Genomic DNA, 14,531 nt, shown 5'->3' with positions numbered 1-14,531 from the left:
CAGAGCCTTATCTCCTCCTGTGGTAGTAATCACCTCTGCAGTAGAGTCTGCTGTCTCTGGTGCAGTCCAGCTATTTGCTTTCTCAGGCTGGTAGGTTGAATGTGAATGGTCAGGGGTCTTTGAGTTGTTGAACTAAGGAGGCAAAAGCTTTCTTGTAAGCATGATAACAGCTGTGCCATGGCTTGTCAGAACGAAGGACAAGCACAGGTTTAACAGAGCAACTTGTGTTTGCTGCCCTTCTCGTGCTGTACTAACTGTACTGACTCTTGTGACACATGGCTCTGTAATGTGACAGTCCAGGTTCCTGCCACACACTCAGATGGTGGCTTTGGCTCTGCATAAAAGGTGCAAGTTTTTTCACGTGCTAAGTCGACTACTTCATGCTAATAGAACTTTGAAGTGTAGACGTGGCCCAGATAATTTACATGAAACTACAATTTTCTTTTCACAAAGTAAATTATCTGTACTGTACACAAGTACATATATTTGTTTAATGATTTCTATTTTGGTAATAGAAAGAGCAGTGAAGAAGCACAGAGAGAGAGACGGAGGATATCGGGTCTACTGAATATGATGGAACCAAGTCTTCTGCAGTTCTATGTTTCCAGACAGTGGTTAAATAAATTCAAGACTTTTGCAGAGCCAGGACCAATTTCAAATAATGACTTTCTCTGTATGCATGGAGGTGAGACTGTAACTGAATATCATTTAAGAATTTATCTGTCAACTCTTAGCTGTACAGGGATGTACATTTGTTTTAATTAAAGGAATTTGAATGTAGTAAGTTCATATTATAACTTCTGTAACTTCCTAGGTAAAGCAAATTATTTCTCTCATTTTAGTAGCTGACTAGTTAGAAATGGTAGTCTGTGAAGTTCTAATTTTTTTTTCTTTTCTCTGCACAACAAAACAATTTGATTTTGTTTATAAGCTTTCTTGATTCTTAAAGAGGAATGGTTTGGCTTATCTGCTTGCTTACTAGACTCGTATATTCCCATTTTTAAAAATCCTGTCGCTTTATCATCATCCTTAATACTTTGGTCTGCCAATCAAAATCTTTTTCTCAGCTACCTGCTAGAAGCAATAAGATGGTTTGAAAGCTGAGGAACAAGAAGTTGGTCTGATGCAGAGTATCCGGTGCATAGCAACATGAAAATAGGGTATCAATTCTGTATATTTTGTATAGGAGCATAAAAATTTTACTTTGTGCTAAATGTTAATAAAAATTAGTAATTAAATTAAGCAAAACATATTTGGGGAAATACCCATATTTGAGTTCCAGCATTCCAAGAAATTGTGACTATGTGGTGTTCTTATGCCTATTTTCTAATAAAAAAAAATACAGCTATATTACATGAGCAGTTACAGGTGCTGCCCCTGTTGCTGAACCAGACTTTTAACATAGGAATATTGCGCCCATGGAGCAAGTTGCAGTGTGTGTGTACACGTGAGCCCTTGTGGCTGGGACTTGCCTTTTGCAGGGTTACAGCAGATGAGTGGTACAAACTACTGCCCGAGCTACGGCACTATTCCCTCTTCAAAAGAATTCCTGCATAGCACACGGCTGCTTATCATGTGCTTCAGCTGAACACTTACAACTTTGCAAGCCCGCTATTTTTGCCTTCCTCAAAATTTCACTGCTTTCACGCATCCGTGTTGTTTGAAGTAATTCAAAAAGGTCTACAGCAAATACATGAATTTTGAACAGACAGTTTGCTAATGTGTTTACATGCATAAACAAAATATTTAATCACTCTTTAACATTTTAACTGTATATCTTAAGAAGCATTTTGCAATCAGTATCTAAAAAGGATTCTAGCCCTTTAATTTCTCTTTCATGTAGTTTGCTTCTGCTTTTTATAAACTTTTCAGCCTCACAAAAGACTAAAATTTGAGTGGTCTCTTTAAATACAGTAATCTATTATACTGTGGTAAAACTTGTTCCACATGATTTCTTTGAATTCATTGAAAGGTTGTATTTCTGTTTTATTTAGAGACCTCTAACATAGTCTCCTCCTCCCCGCCTCCCCCCCCCCTCCCCCCCGCCCCCCCATAAAATCTGCAAGTCTCTCTCTTTTTTTTTTTTTTTAAGTTTATTTTTTTATTGCTTCTGCAGGTGTTCCTCCACACAAAGCTAACTTTATAGAGGACCTAGTTGTAATGCTACCTCAAAATATATGGGATAATCTATATAGTAGGTAAGTCTTGTACTGTAACTTTTTTAGAATTAGTGGCTCAGAAAAATATATGTATACCCTCTAGGCTTAAAGCTAAGTGAAGGGATTGCAAACGGCCAATTTATAGAATTTGTTTGTGCAAAGTAATGCTAAAAGCATACATAAAGTAGTGTGTTACTGGGATAATACTTGAGTATTAAACCAATAAACATGTATGGTATGTACAAAATGACACAAAGTAGGTCAGCAAAAGTACGCTTTGCAAGAGGTATTTTGAAGGAGCTCTGTGTATCGGCTTCCTGTTCTCTTGTTGGCTGGAGACAGCTTTTCTTTTATGTTGGCTTTGAATCCACAGCCTCAGCTGCCAGTGCTGCTTCAAAATAACTTATATCTAGGCGTTCTGTATAACTACTCCATGCTTTTTAATGTAGGTCAGTTTTACGTGCTTGCTTTTAAAGGAGGGATTCTTACAAGATGCATCTCCTTTTAAAGTTACAAAAAGCCATAGAAGAGCTTTGCTAATGACCTTAAGGACTCTGTATTGCATTAAATATTTTTAGCTGTTAATTTCCTGCCACTTAAGCAATATAGCTAAAGGGTTGGGGTTTTTTTTTTTGTTTTAAAGTTTCAATGGCCACAAGTGAAAAACAGAAACATTACTTTTTCCAGGTTATTTCCACTTCCCTAGATGTACTGAATTTTTCTTCCAACCATCTGACAAAGGCATTATCCATTTTCTGTATGCAGAAATACTTCTTTAATCTGAAGGAAAATGTTTTTAAACTTCTCATTAAATTGCCTTGTCTGTAAAACTTTTTAACAAGATGTCAAACCATTCATTTGATAGAAAGGTAGAAGTCCCAGAGATTATAGGGTCCCCCAGATTTTGAGTGTTATCTCCTAGGTAGAAAAGATGTATAAGTTGTTAGCGCTAAACATTTGTCTGTTCTGTCTGGCTTCTTGACTGGCACATGCACCCCTCAACATAGAGTAGTTCTGAAGCAACCATCTTTTGCTTTTTGTCTTGCTGTTACTTGGGAATTATGGGAGAGTACCATGGCTGCAGTGGGTGAGAATTTAGGGTGAGGAAGCCAAATATGGTAGAAGTTGACTTTTACTGAAATATTATTCAGGAAAAGGAGATATGCATCTAGGATGCCAATTGCCAGTCCATCTAAGTCCCAAACACATTTATTTTGCTGGTGACCTGGCACTACTCCTATGCAATTCCACATACTTTGAGTTCAGAGTTGCTTCAAGATGATATAGCATAATCCATACTTGACCTATTTCAATTAAAACCTTGTGAACTGATCAGTGCAGTCTAAAGACAAAGTGTTATCTTCAGAGGTACAATTTAAGTGGTAGGTGACCATTTTATGAAAGATATGTTTGTTAAGTTGGGATGATTGCACGTATAACAAAAAACGTGTATGTACAAGTGCTGTTGTACTGAAATGATGCTTTAATTTTCAGTTAAAATACAACACTTCTGTATTTGGGGGGGTTGGAGGGGAGGGTCATGGAGAATAACTTTTTAAGAACAAAACAATAAACCAGTTTAGAAGCTGGTGTCAGGGGGGCAGCAAACTGATGAAGAGCCTGCAATGGAATGAAGGGACATGTTTAAGATAGAACTGGCTGGAACATTTCCATAAGCTGTTTCTTAGAGGCCTTTAATATAATCACACATGGTGTACGTATAACAGAATACTTGCTCACTGACACGTTCTTCCCATACTAATGCCTTTTGAAGTATGTGATACAGCAGAGTTTGAGATGGTTTGTGCTGGCTCTAGGCAGTCAGAACTTGTAAGAAGGTTGTGTCTTAGGATGGAGTACAAAATATTACTAGGAAAATAAATGATGGCATTTGTGGATCATTGTGACTGGCATGTATCGGACTTCTCTTACATATTATGAGAAGCTGACACTTCCGATGACTACAGGTGCATCACCTTTTTACATGGTATTTTCCATGAGGTTAACAGTGTTTTACTTTTACTGCAGGTATGGGGGAGGACCAGCTGTTAATCATCTGTATGTTTGTCACACCTGCCAAATAGAGTCTGAAAGAATTGAAAAAAGAAGAAAAAATGAATTGGAAATGTTTATTCGGGTAAAAAAGTAAACACTTATTCATTATGCTTTTCGACATCACCTGATATTCATGAATTGACCCAAGGGGTTACCAGAAGTGCATAGGTGATTCCTGTAACAAATGGACTTTATGAAATATCTGTACACCTATATAGAATCCCTTCTTTCCTGTTGGCAGCAGTAATGTTCTTGTGCTATCCCGAATAACTATTTATATGGAAATGTACTTAAGAGTAAATATTTAATGCATTTCTTAAATTGCTTTTTTATAATATGGAAACAGATTGCAGCCACGTGAGCAGTCTGATAAGGCTTAAGTGCAATAATACTGTGCCAGCAAAAAGTTAATCATAATCTTTGTCTTTGGTTCTAATTTAAAAAAATATCATTAGAGACATAAACAAACATAAATAATTCAGTAGGCAGTAAATACCTTAGTATTGTAATGGATCTGTAAAATTAATATCAAGCAGCTATTATATTTTCCATGAGTTAGAGATTATGGGCATGAGTCTGAATGGTAAAGTGACTGGAAGTTTTGAAGTGAGAATAAATGCAGAGATATTGGAGTCCCATTTCTGCAATCTTAATTCATAAGAGGGAGAAGAACATAATTGCAAATGCTCTTTCAGTTCTATCTGTGCTTTAATTCAGAAATTGTGTCAGCTTTTCCATATTTTAATTGCTGCTTCAACTTCTTAGTAATTTATTTTTCTTTAGTCTGGGTTACCACTGCATAATAATTATTATTAACAACATTGAGTCAACCTCATTTGTTTTGGTGATCAGTATTTTTCCAATATAAACAGTGATTACACGTGCACTGTTGTGCAAGTATTGTTAGTGGTTAGCAGACAGAAAATTCTGTTATCCCCTATAAAGATTGCTTTATGGAATGATTGCAAAACTTATTCTATCTGAAACCTCAAGAAGTTGTGTTGATGGCTTCAAGAGGGAAGTATAGCTATAGTATTACAGAGATAAAAGATAATGTTGTAAAGGTTTAAGTGACTTTTTGTATGTTTCTTAATAACATTGTGAAAAGATCTGTAGTCTCTGATAAAGAATAAACTTCCTAAAATCTTAAATATATAAAAATATTTTTTTACAACAATAGAAACAAATTTAGTTAAATGCAACTGAGACTCTTTACTCAACTGGTTTTTGTAATTTATACAGTCACTTACATTGCCTTGCAACAGAAACTCAGAAAACCAGGATGTCATTTTTTCGTTTGTTTGGGTTTTTTTAATTTTAAAGTAGTAGGAACAAAAAATATTTCGTGTTTTTTAAACTGAAGCAAAGAAAAGTCATGAAAAGTCCCTTTGCATTAGTTCACCATGCCTTGCTTGGAATCATACTGGCATCTGGTCAAAGTATTAGGGGAAAAAACTAACATAGATGAAGCTATAGTTCATCACACAGAGGACCTCCCATAAAATTATGGAGCAGCTATTTCAAAACACTGTTTTATTATACAAAAATAAGTTTTCTGCTTTCTTTTGCTACTTGAAAGTTCAGCCTTCACAGTGATTATCCAGTAGTGTTTGATGGGTAAGCACTTGTGCTTAAGAAGAACTTGTTGCTGTTTTCAGGAAAAAAATAAATTCTCAAGTAAAGAATAAGTCATCTTTTAATATGAAGGCTACCACTACATCAAAGTCTCACCTTGGGAATTTACCAGGTGTTTATTGTTCTGATGGTTAGTATTTTTTTAAAATGTTCTGTAGCAGTGTAATACTATGCTGTCGTTAATTATGGTAGTTAAAAGAATTCAGGAGTTTAAAGGAAAAAAAGCAGAAAAAACACAGATTCTTTTTCTTTTCAGCTTAATAGAGCATTCCAAGAAGAAGAGTCTCCATCAACATTTTACTGCATCAGTATGCAATGGTTCAGAGAATGGGAAGGATTTGTAAAGGGTAAAGACAGTGGTAAGTTGTGCTCCATTTCAAAATGTTGGGTAGTCTTTTATATTGTCATGTAGTGGTGCTGTTTAAGTAAATAGTTTCTGCTTTGGTAGAAGGCTGTAGGAAGAACAGATAGAGAAGGCAACAAAAGCTCTTAAAATTAACATCTAAGACACAGGTTTTATAAGTTACAAATATATCCAGGAACCAAATTACAGAATATAGGCAAATAATTCACAAGAATGGATAATGGGATAGTTGTGGAGAGAATGTTTCTTGTTTGCAGGTGGTTTGCTGTTAGTAGCAGCAGAAAAATTGGATCTAAGTACAAGGGGGGGATGGATTTTGCTGTGCAAACTGATAGGTATTGCTTCAGCTTCTGGAGGAAAGGTGACCTCACTGTCACAACCTAAACTCATAGATAACTGAGTAACAACTACAATAACATCACTTTAGCCTCCTTGAGGTGCCTCTAAAGTTTTGAAATGGAAACACTGAAAAAATGTATTACTAACGTCTGAGTCTGCTCTAGGACATCTTTGCTAGGGGTAAGAATTAGGATTAACTTGTGTTTTGTATTGCTTGAAGACTTAGTGTAATTGTGAATGCTTTGAAAAACTTGCTCTTAATTGAAATTCCGATTAGCTCTTAACAACTTAGAACACACTGTCAAGCAGGACAAGAACAAGCAGTAATCAAACAAGCTCTTTCTCCTTCCATTTGAAAACAGACCCTCCAACCTGCCGTTTGTTTTCAACTCTCCCAATTTTAATCATCTTTCTGTCACACTAGATCCTCCTGGGCCTATTGATAACGCTAAGATTGCAGTAACAAAATGTGGAAATGCTGTGCTAAAACAAGGTAGGTGTCCAGTATTGCTGCAGCTTTGGGTTCCTTCTGATATATTTGCTGAAGTTTGAAAAATTTATTCTGAATTCTTTTTTTAACTGTTATCATAAAAAGGCAATTCCTAATGAATCTCTGTTGTGCCCATTTTGGGGGGACCAATTTATCCTTAAAGTGAAGAATTAGCATCTGTTATAGACTGATGCAAGTACAGATGAATGTAACAGGACGTGCAGAGTAACTTTAAAATGGTGAAAGTGTCTTTTGGCTTTGTATCACTTGGTTTGATTTGGGTTTTCTTAAAGTAAATTGGGAGATGCTTCGCTTTTAGACTGTGTCTTATATCTGTACGTAGTTATTTTAATCTTGAAACCTAATTTGAATTGAGAGCTACTTCTAACAGAGGGAAATAAACCACAGTAAGTAAACACTGTGCTCATTTTTCTTCAAGTTATTTGCCACTGTACATTGCAAAAATTTCTCTAGCATGCAAAGAGATTTCTTTGTTATTCTTCAGAGTCAGATGCTTAATACCTTTTATTTGAAATTTGTGGGTATAGAAAAAAATAATTCTGATATGGCCTGCTTTATGAAGACTTTAGACTTTCTGGGAGTATTTAAGTTCATTGTAGCCCAGCTTAAAAAAAAATTACGAAAATTGCAGTATTAAGATTAACCTTTATTTAACTGGATTTTTTCCCAATTTAACTTAATGCCACAGCATACAGTGGACCTACCAATCACAGTTCACTGGAGGCCACCAGGCCCTGCATAAAGCTCACCAATTGTAAAATGTCAAGAGCGTATTTAAAAAAGAATGAGTTCTTGCACTCATGAGTTTTGTGCTACTGTAGAATTCAAATACAAGGTATAAAGCATCTGACTGACTTGTAGCAAAAAGAAATAAAATTATTTTATAATCTATAATTGATAGCAAATTAGCCAGTTGTTGACTTAATTTCAGCTACGTTGATTCAAATTAGAACTTGGGTAGAAATTGAAGATGAATAGGCTGTGGAAAATTTGTCATGACAGAAAAGGTGGGAGCACCACTAAATAGTGTACAGTATTACATATTTCTGTGATCCAGTGGTCCTAATCTCAGTTTATTAGTTCACTGTACCTGTTCAGTTAAACCTGACCATTAGAAGGGTTGGAATCTGGATATGGGAGTGAAGATCTACTCCTGTGCCTCCAGAGATGGAGCTGGTTTTTGAGTACCTGAACCTAAATGAGTAAAACTGAGGCGTAACGTCATTAGTACTGGCATAGGATCTGCATCATGACTTCCAGATGACGCTTTGCATGGTTGAGTTAGTGTAGGTAAACAAATGTGCAGCTGTTCGTACCCTTCCTCTTTGGAAACTTCTGGAAACATAAAGTAGAGTAGGAGGCTCGCTGGAGCAGGTGGTGAGGACAGAAAAGGATAGGAGGCAGGGGGAGAAGTCCCCTTGTTATGGTGCCTTTTTTTTTTTTCTTAAGTAGAAGGGTGCTGAAATTAGACTTAACAAGACAGATTAATAGTATCTAATGAGGATATTGGGGAAAACTTGCTGCACGGCAGGTTTTTAATGAGTTGCTTAAAGAAGAGGGGTTTATTGTGGTAGAATAGAAATTTGTCCTCTCTGCCTAGGTTAGTGTGAAGAAATCATGTCAACTGTATCAGAAAGGATCCTTGTGCTAAAACCTAGAGGGGTGATGTGCCGATGCTCCCTTGCCCTTTGCCACTATAAAAGGTTATGGAAAATCGGAAATTACTGTTGGATGTTGATGTGAGACAGGAGAGGGACCTCTAGCCAGAGGAATGGAATCATAAGCAAAGACTGATCAGTGAATGAAAAGAAATCAGGCTGACACATCAGTGCTACATAGAAGGAGAATGAGTGGGACTATTAATGTCCTAATGGCCTTTTCTCTCTGGGGTTCTGAGAATTTCACTCTGTGGTTCTTGCACTTTTATTCTTTACTATCAATATTAATTTCTTTGATTAAACAAGAATCTTGAGTCCTTGAACTTCATTGTTTAATTGATGGGACTGCACGTCCCTTCATTAATATGAATCGTTGTTTCCTGTGTACCAAGAGCTACCAGTTGTCAACTTGATTGAAAAATGTCAGCTAAGATGTTTATCATAGAACATTTGTGTCTTTTATGCTTGAGGTATGTGAAGTACTGGATAGTTCAGAGCAGGTAGTTGTAAGAATCGAAAAGTATGAAGTTAACACAAAATACGTTATTGGGTTTGGCAGTTGGTGCAGGATAAAGCACAAATTCAGCTTAGGGCTTTGAATTTGAATCTATATTCTTTTTTTTCTTTTTGTATTTGTAATGAACTTCAAAGAAATAATGAAAGAATTATTCCAGATAGTAATTAAAATTTTAAACGTGTTTTCAGGTGCAGATTCTGGACAAATATCTGAAGAAACATGGAATTTTCTTCAGTCAATCTATGGTGGAGGTCCAGAGATTATACTCAGACCACCTGTTCCTCCAGTAGAACCTGATACCTCGCAAGCAGAGGAGAAGATTGAATTAGAAACTCATGGTCTGTAGCTATTGAGAAAAAGATGAACTTGTAAGGAATCCAGCTTCCTTACAAAGTGCCCAAAATACATTCCTGTAAGTTTTATTCTCTTATGTCTGTTGGAGGCACAGTTCACTGGGCATTACACTAACTACAGAATAGTAAGTTGAAATAGGTATTACAGTTTGTTTAAATAGAGGCTGTTTCTCTGTTTTGGAAGGCATGTGGTTTGTACACTTTGGAGTGTTTGGTCAATGGAAAAAAAAAAGTAATTTCTGAACTTCTTGGTATAACTCAAAATCCTGTTATATCCTTAGACTTGAAAAATGGGTACAAATTTTAGAGATGTTCAATAACCCTTCTGATTCCTGATTAGGCTTCTGGTATCTACAAACTTTTGCCTGTCTTAATTGTACAGTCTTGACAAGCCTAGGTATATGCGGAGTATATTTTAAATGGATTGCAATCAATAATAAAGAAAAAGGATTTACATTTCCTAAATGCTCAGGAAAAAAAATCTCACTTATTTTGCACTGTAAGTATATGAAATGGGTAGTAGATAACATCCAAATACTTATTGTATTTGAATGGATCAAACATTAGTGTAGATTGAATATTGTTTTAGTCAGCAAATGTTATAACTTATTACCTACTAAATTTTACATCTTATTATAGTCTTCTGTAACTCTCTAAACCTGGGTAGTGTCTTTAACAGTATATGTGTCAAAAAGATTTAGTCTTCTCTAGGGTAATGTTTGAGAGCATGAAGTGTGAAATGTAAAATGATTATGGATATGACTGATATAAATTTCAGAAATTAAATTGTCTGGTCTCTTGAATTACATTCATAAACAGTTCCATTTGAAGGATTTTATTGTATTGTTAAAAATTTTCATTGGCACGATGACCTATAATGTCAGAAGCTGGATAAAATGTATATATTGCAAAACTTTATTGAATGATTCATATTGGAATGCAGAATGGCACTTGCTCTTGGTTTTGCCTGATATTGTTACCAAGTAAGCAGCATTATTCAAGGCTGGATCAATTGGAAAAAAAAAATAATAAATAAACTGTGGAAGAAGAGCGGGGAAAAGCTTTCTTAAGCGTTTTTCATTCATTACATCAATACAAAAACTTTTGAAGTAATGCCGTGGTACTGCTCTCACACCCATATATTTCTTGACCACTTCACGTTTAGACAATGATGTTGACAGTTGTAATTCCAAAGTAAGAAAATGCTGAAGTAATGTTCTTCTGGATAATTTTATATCTAGTATAAAATCAAACTGGTTTTGAACTTTGTAAAGCACTTAAAGCCATTCTGGTTAAAAAGCCACCGATGAGCCCTAGACAAAGTGTCCTCTAACATTAAGTACTTGCTACTGATGTGCCATGTAGGAGGAGTCAGTTCTGCCTGAATGGAAGTCCCAGTATTTTCCTCAGCCGACCTGAGAAAAACTAGAGCTAAAAACAACGCAGTGCAAATGAGAGGGGTAAATGGACAGCAGTATGAAGCCAATGATTATATGGCTGGTACATAAGGAAAACATTTTTCAATTTTAAACTGTATCGCAGGTAACTCTTGGCCACCCTGTTAAGTTTCTGAGCATGTATTTAAGTGTTCTTTAAACTCCAGAGGAGGTCACAGGACATTGGCAGCTGAGAAGCCTTGCATGTGCATAGGAGTAAATGTAAAGAAACGCTGAGCAGAGACTTAGTGTCTGATAGTGCATTTGGACAGTTCTATATTAGTAGGTAAGGCAACCTGAAGTTAATATCAAGTTACTCCTGCACGTAAACACATCAGTTACTACTACAGACTTGTCTTACCAATGAAGATAATGTTAAGTTGCTTATGAACAGTCAGTAGTAACTTTCTGACCTCGGCCTGTGGAAGGCTGTTGTAATTTCCCACCCCTGGTTTTTGGCCCTTTTTTCATATTAGGGTGACTAAACTAAACCTGGATTTGTACTGCCTTTTTAACTCTTTTTTTTTTTTTTTTGCTAAGTTTTTATTTGACTTAAGCTGTTCTTAAGATTTTCTAACATACTAAAGCTAAATAATAATTAATAGGTCTGCATACTTCAGGAAGGATTTTTCCTACACAGTGTTCTTAATTGGAAACTTGGGAAATATTTTCTTTGTTAAATCACTGTATGATTTATCAATTTATTCAATGTTTTCATTAATAATCTGGATGGTGGAACAGATGGCCAATATAAAACTTAGAAGAGAAAAATGGATTGAGCGTTAGGGACATCGGGTTGTCAGGGGAATGAAGCAGTTCTGTGCTAGGTATTGAGAGTATTACAGCAGATCAGACTAAGAGTTAAAATCCAGTGATATGAAAACAAAACCTGTTCTGGGTAATAGTAACAAAAGCATCAGATGTGAGGCACAGGAGGTAATTATTCTGCTCTACTTGGTGCTGTGCTGCTTGTGAGATCTCATCTATAGTGTTCCCAATTTTGGATGCTATATGATAATAAATACAGGTTTGGGAGAGGTTATCTCAGAGAAGAGCAACAAGACTCAGTGTTGAAAATGAAGTTGTTTTCTCGCTTAAAAGAATGCTGAAGATGCAAGCCTGCCAATGTGAAAATAATTGCTGGATAATAGTGAACAGTTTTTCCTAGATGAGTAGGAGTATTTGCCTCAGCTTTAGCAATGGTGACTTGTGCTGGTTTTATGTAGCTTATTAGAAATCTAGAAATCTTCCAGCAGGTTTGTTGATTTATTTTTTTTTTCCACCTGGTGTCTAGGAATCCAGAGTCAAGCATAATTTTAAATTGTGATGCACATAGATCAGTAACGAGACACTCTGAACTAGCAGAGTTTGTGAATGCCTGTCACCACAGTAAAAGGCATCTTCACGCTACAACTGTCGTGCTTTAAAAAAAAAACCAAACCAACAAAAAAATCCCAAGTTTGCAGAAACTAAATGTATGTGTTTGTGTTCAAGACAGACAGTTCCAAAGGGATGACGGTCTTGCTTTTAGTCCTTTGAGAGCTCTACAAAGGATTTTATGCCACAGAAGTGGAAGTAGCCTTTTAAACTAAGACAGCATGGGAGAACTCCAGATGGATGGCTCGTGTACGCTGGAGGGAAGGCAATGCTTCAGAGTATAGGTAAAGGAGAGGCCTTTACTGTGAAGAGCTGTCTGATTCGCAGCAAAGAAAGAATGCATTTTAGGAAGGGGCTGTGGAAATAATTTTTTTTTTTCCATAAGCCTTTCACCAGACTACTTGGATTCTTTGTTCATTTATTTCCAGTTGAGGAAACACAGCAATGTGTTCGGGTGCCAGGGAAGCTGTCATTTCAAGAAGGGAAAAATCCAGTGGAGTCCTTGTTTTAGGCCTGGGAATCTAGATTTGGGCTGTTAAAAGCCTGCTGTTCAGTCTGGTAACTTTAATCCTTCTCTTCTGAAGAAAACTGCATGGGGGTGTGGGGGAATTACCAGCTCAAAGCTTGATTTCTCACATTTTTTGAAGCTTTTTTGCAAGTAGTATAGCTAATTGTTCCTCTGAACCTCCAACATCCAGGAGAGTGCTTCAGATACTGTGTCATGTAGCTGAACAGTATAATTGGAGGGAAAAAAGATTATTGGAAGAGCTATTGAACTACTTAGTAGTAAAATAAGGCACTTTTATAATGCATTTCAGAGGTGAGAGCTAAGTAGTCTGTCTGCTTAATAAAGCAAACAAAAATGACCTGTTTGTTAGCTGTAAATTATCCCATGTTATACTTTTACTGACTTAAATGCCAGTCTCTTCCTTTCTTGTGACTGGAACATTAGGAAATGAAGGAAGTTCTGAAGACAATTCTGTGATGAAAATTCATTGTTTAACTTGGGCAGTCCAGAAGGCTGTTTCTGCAAGTATAATCTAAATTCATCCTGTGTCTAGGGATAGATATAGATAGATAGATATAGATATAAATGCGTGTAATCTATTTCTCCAGTCTCTTAATTGAACTGTGGCTGGAGGCACTATAGTAATTATTTTTGGTTCTATGTTAGAATAATCATCTTTAGGAGATACATCCAATAAAGGTTGGGTTCTGTTTTCAAATAGATAAATGACACTCAATTGACTGCTATAATGGGTGTCAACCTTCCCATCAGTCTGAAAGTTTGCTAGGTAAGTTAAGAGACGTCATACGCTGTTCAAAAGCTGTATCAAGATAAGATGAAAAAGGGTAAAAGCTATTTTTATTAATTCATATCAGACACACTCAGAACCATTCTGATAGCTCTGTATATTTTATTTGAATGCTATTGTCACTGTCAGCTGTTGAGCTGTCTCAATGCAGCTGAAACATAGATCTCTATTTTTTTTTTTTTTAAGGTATCCTCTGATATCTATTTGTCAAAAAGTGCCGTAGGTGGTGAGATACTACAAACCTGCCAAATCTGAATTCAAAGGAGTAACAACCACACCCGCTGTTGACAGATGTCCCTGACGGCGGTAGAGAGATCTTGCATTTGAATTTTACTGCTCTGTCTAGATATCTTACTGTGACTTGCAAACCCTACTGTATGCAGCTGGGTCAATGGAAGCTAATTTATTTAGGGATTTTTATTTAAATAATCTGTTTCTTCTCCCTAGGGACAGCATATTTGATGTGGAAGTTCTAGTCTGTTTAGCTTTGCTTGGGAGTCACATAGTCATGTGGGAATGCTAACCGTTCTGTTGACACAGCTATGCTGATAGGAATTAACTTCTGACCAAGCTATCAAATAGAGATGTCAGAAGATTGGAACCAACAAGTTGTAGTGCATTAGTCCCTACTCTGGAGGCTAGATGAAAATGTACTCTTAGAAGTCTGTCCGTCCAGCAGAGTGCAACCCTCAGTGACATCTGAAAATAATTGTATTTAGAGCCTTTTGTAAATTCATATGGGCCCATATTTTGGTAAAGAGAGCCCTAGAGCAGGGTAATTTCATATAAATGTCTGCTGAGATAGCGGTAC

The 14,531-nt window shown here is 36.3% G+C and overlaps 1 protein-coding gene across 5 annotated transcripts in view; it reads left to right on the top strand.

Moving 5' to 3' along the window:
• The window catches only part of USP33 (ubiquitin specific peptidase 33), a 42,277-nt gene extending 31,615 nt beyond the window's left edge, over positions 1 to 10,662 (top strand). For 4 of the 5 annotated variants that reach the window (XM_063345163.1, XM_063345160.1, XM_063345162.1 and 1 more), the window contains exons 19-24: positions 516 to 685; positions 2,117 to 2,198; positions 4,188 to 4,296; positions 6,106 to 6,208; positions 6,977 to 7,045; positions 9,427 to 10,662. In XM_063345163.1, the coding sequence (XP_063201233.1) occupies positions 516 to 685; positions 2,117 to 2,198; positions 4,188 to 4,296; positions 6,106 to 6,208; positions 6,977 to 7,045; positions 9,427 to 9,584 (691 nt within the window). In that variant the 3' untranslated portion in view covers positions 9,585 to 10,662. Of the gene's footprint in view, positions 1 to 515; positions 686 to 2,116; positions 2,199 to 4,187; positions 4,305 to 6,105; positions 6,209 to 6,976; positions 7,046 to 9,426 lie in introns of all 5 variants that reach the window. The other variant, XR_010072368.1, reaches the window with a different exon arrangement.
• Positions 10,663 to 14,531: the final 3,869 nt, after the last annotated feature.

Source organism: Chroicocephalus ridibundus, chromosome 8, assembly GCF_963924245.1.
Source record: "Chroicocephalus ridibundus chromosome 8, bChrRid1.1, whole genome shotgun sequence".
NCBI lineage: Eukaryota > Metazoa > Chordata > Aves > Charadriiformes > Laridae > Chroicocephalus > Chroicocephalus ridibundus.
This window is presented reverse-complemented; position numbering and strand designations above follow the sequence as displayed.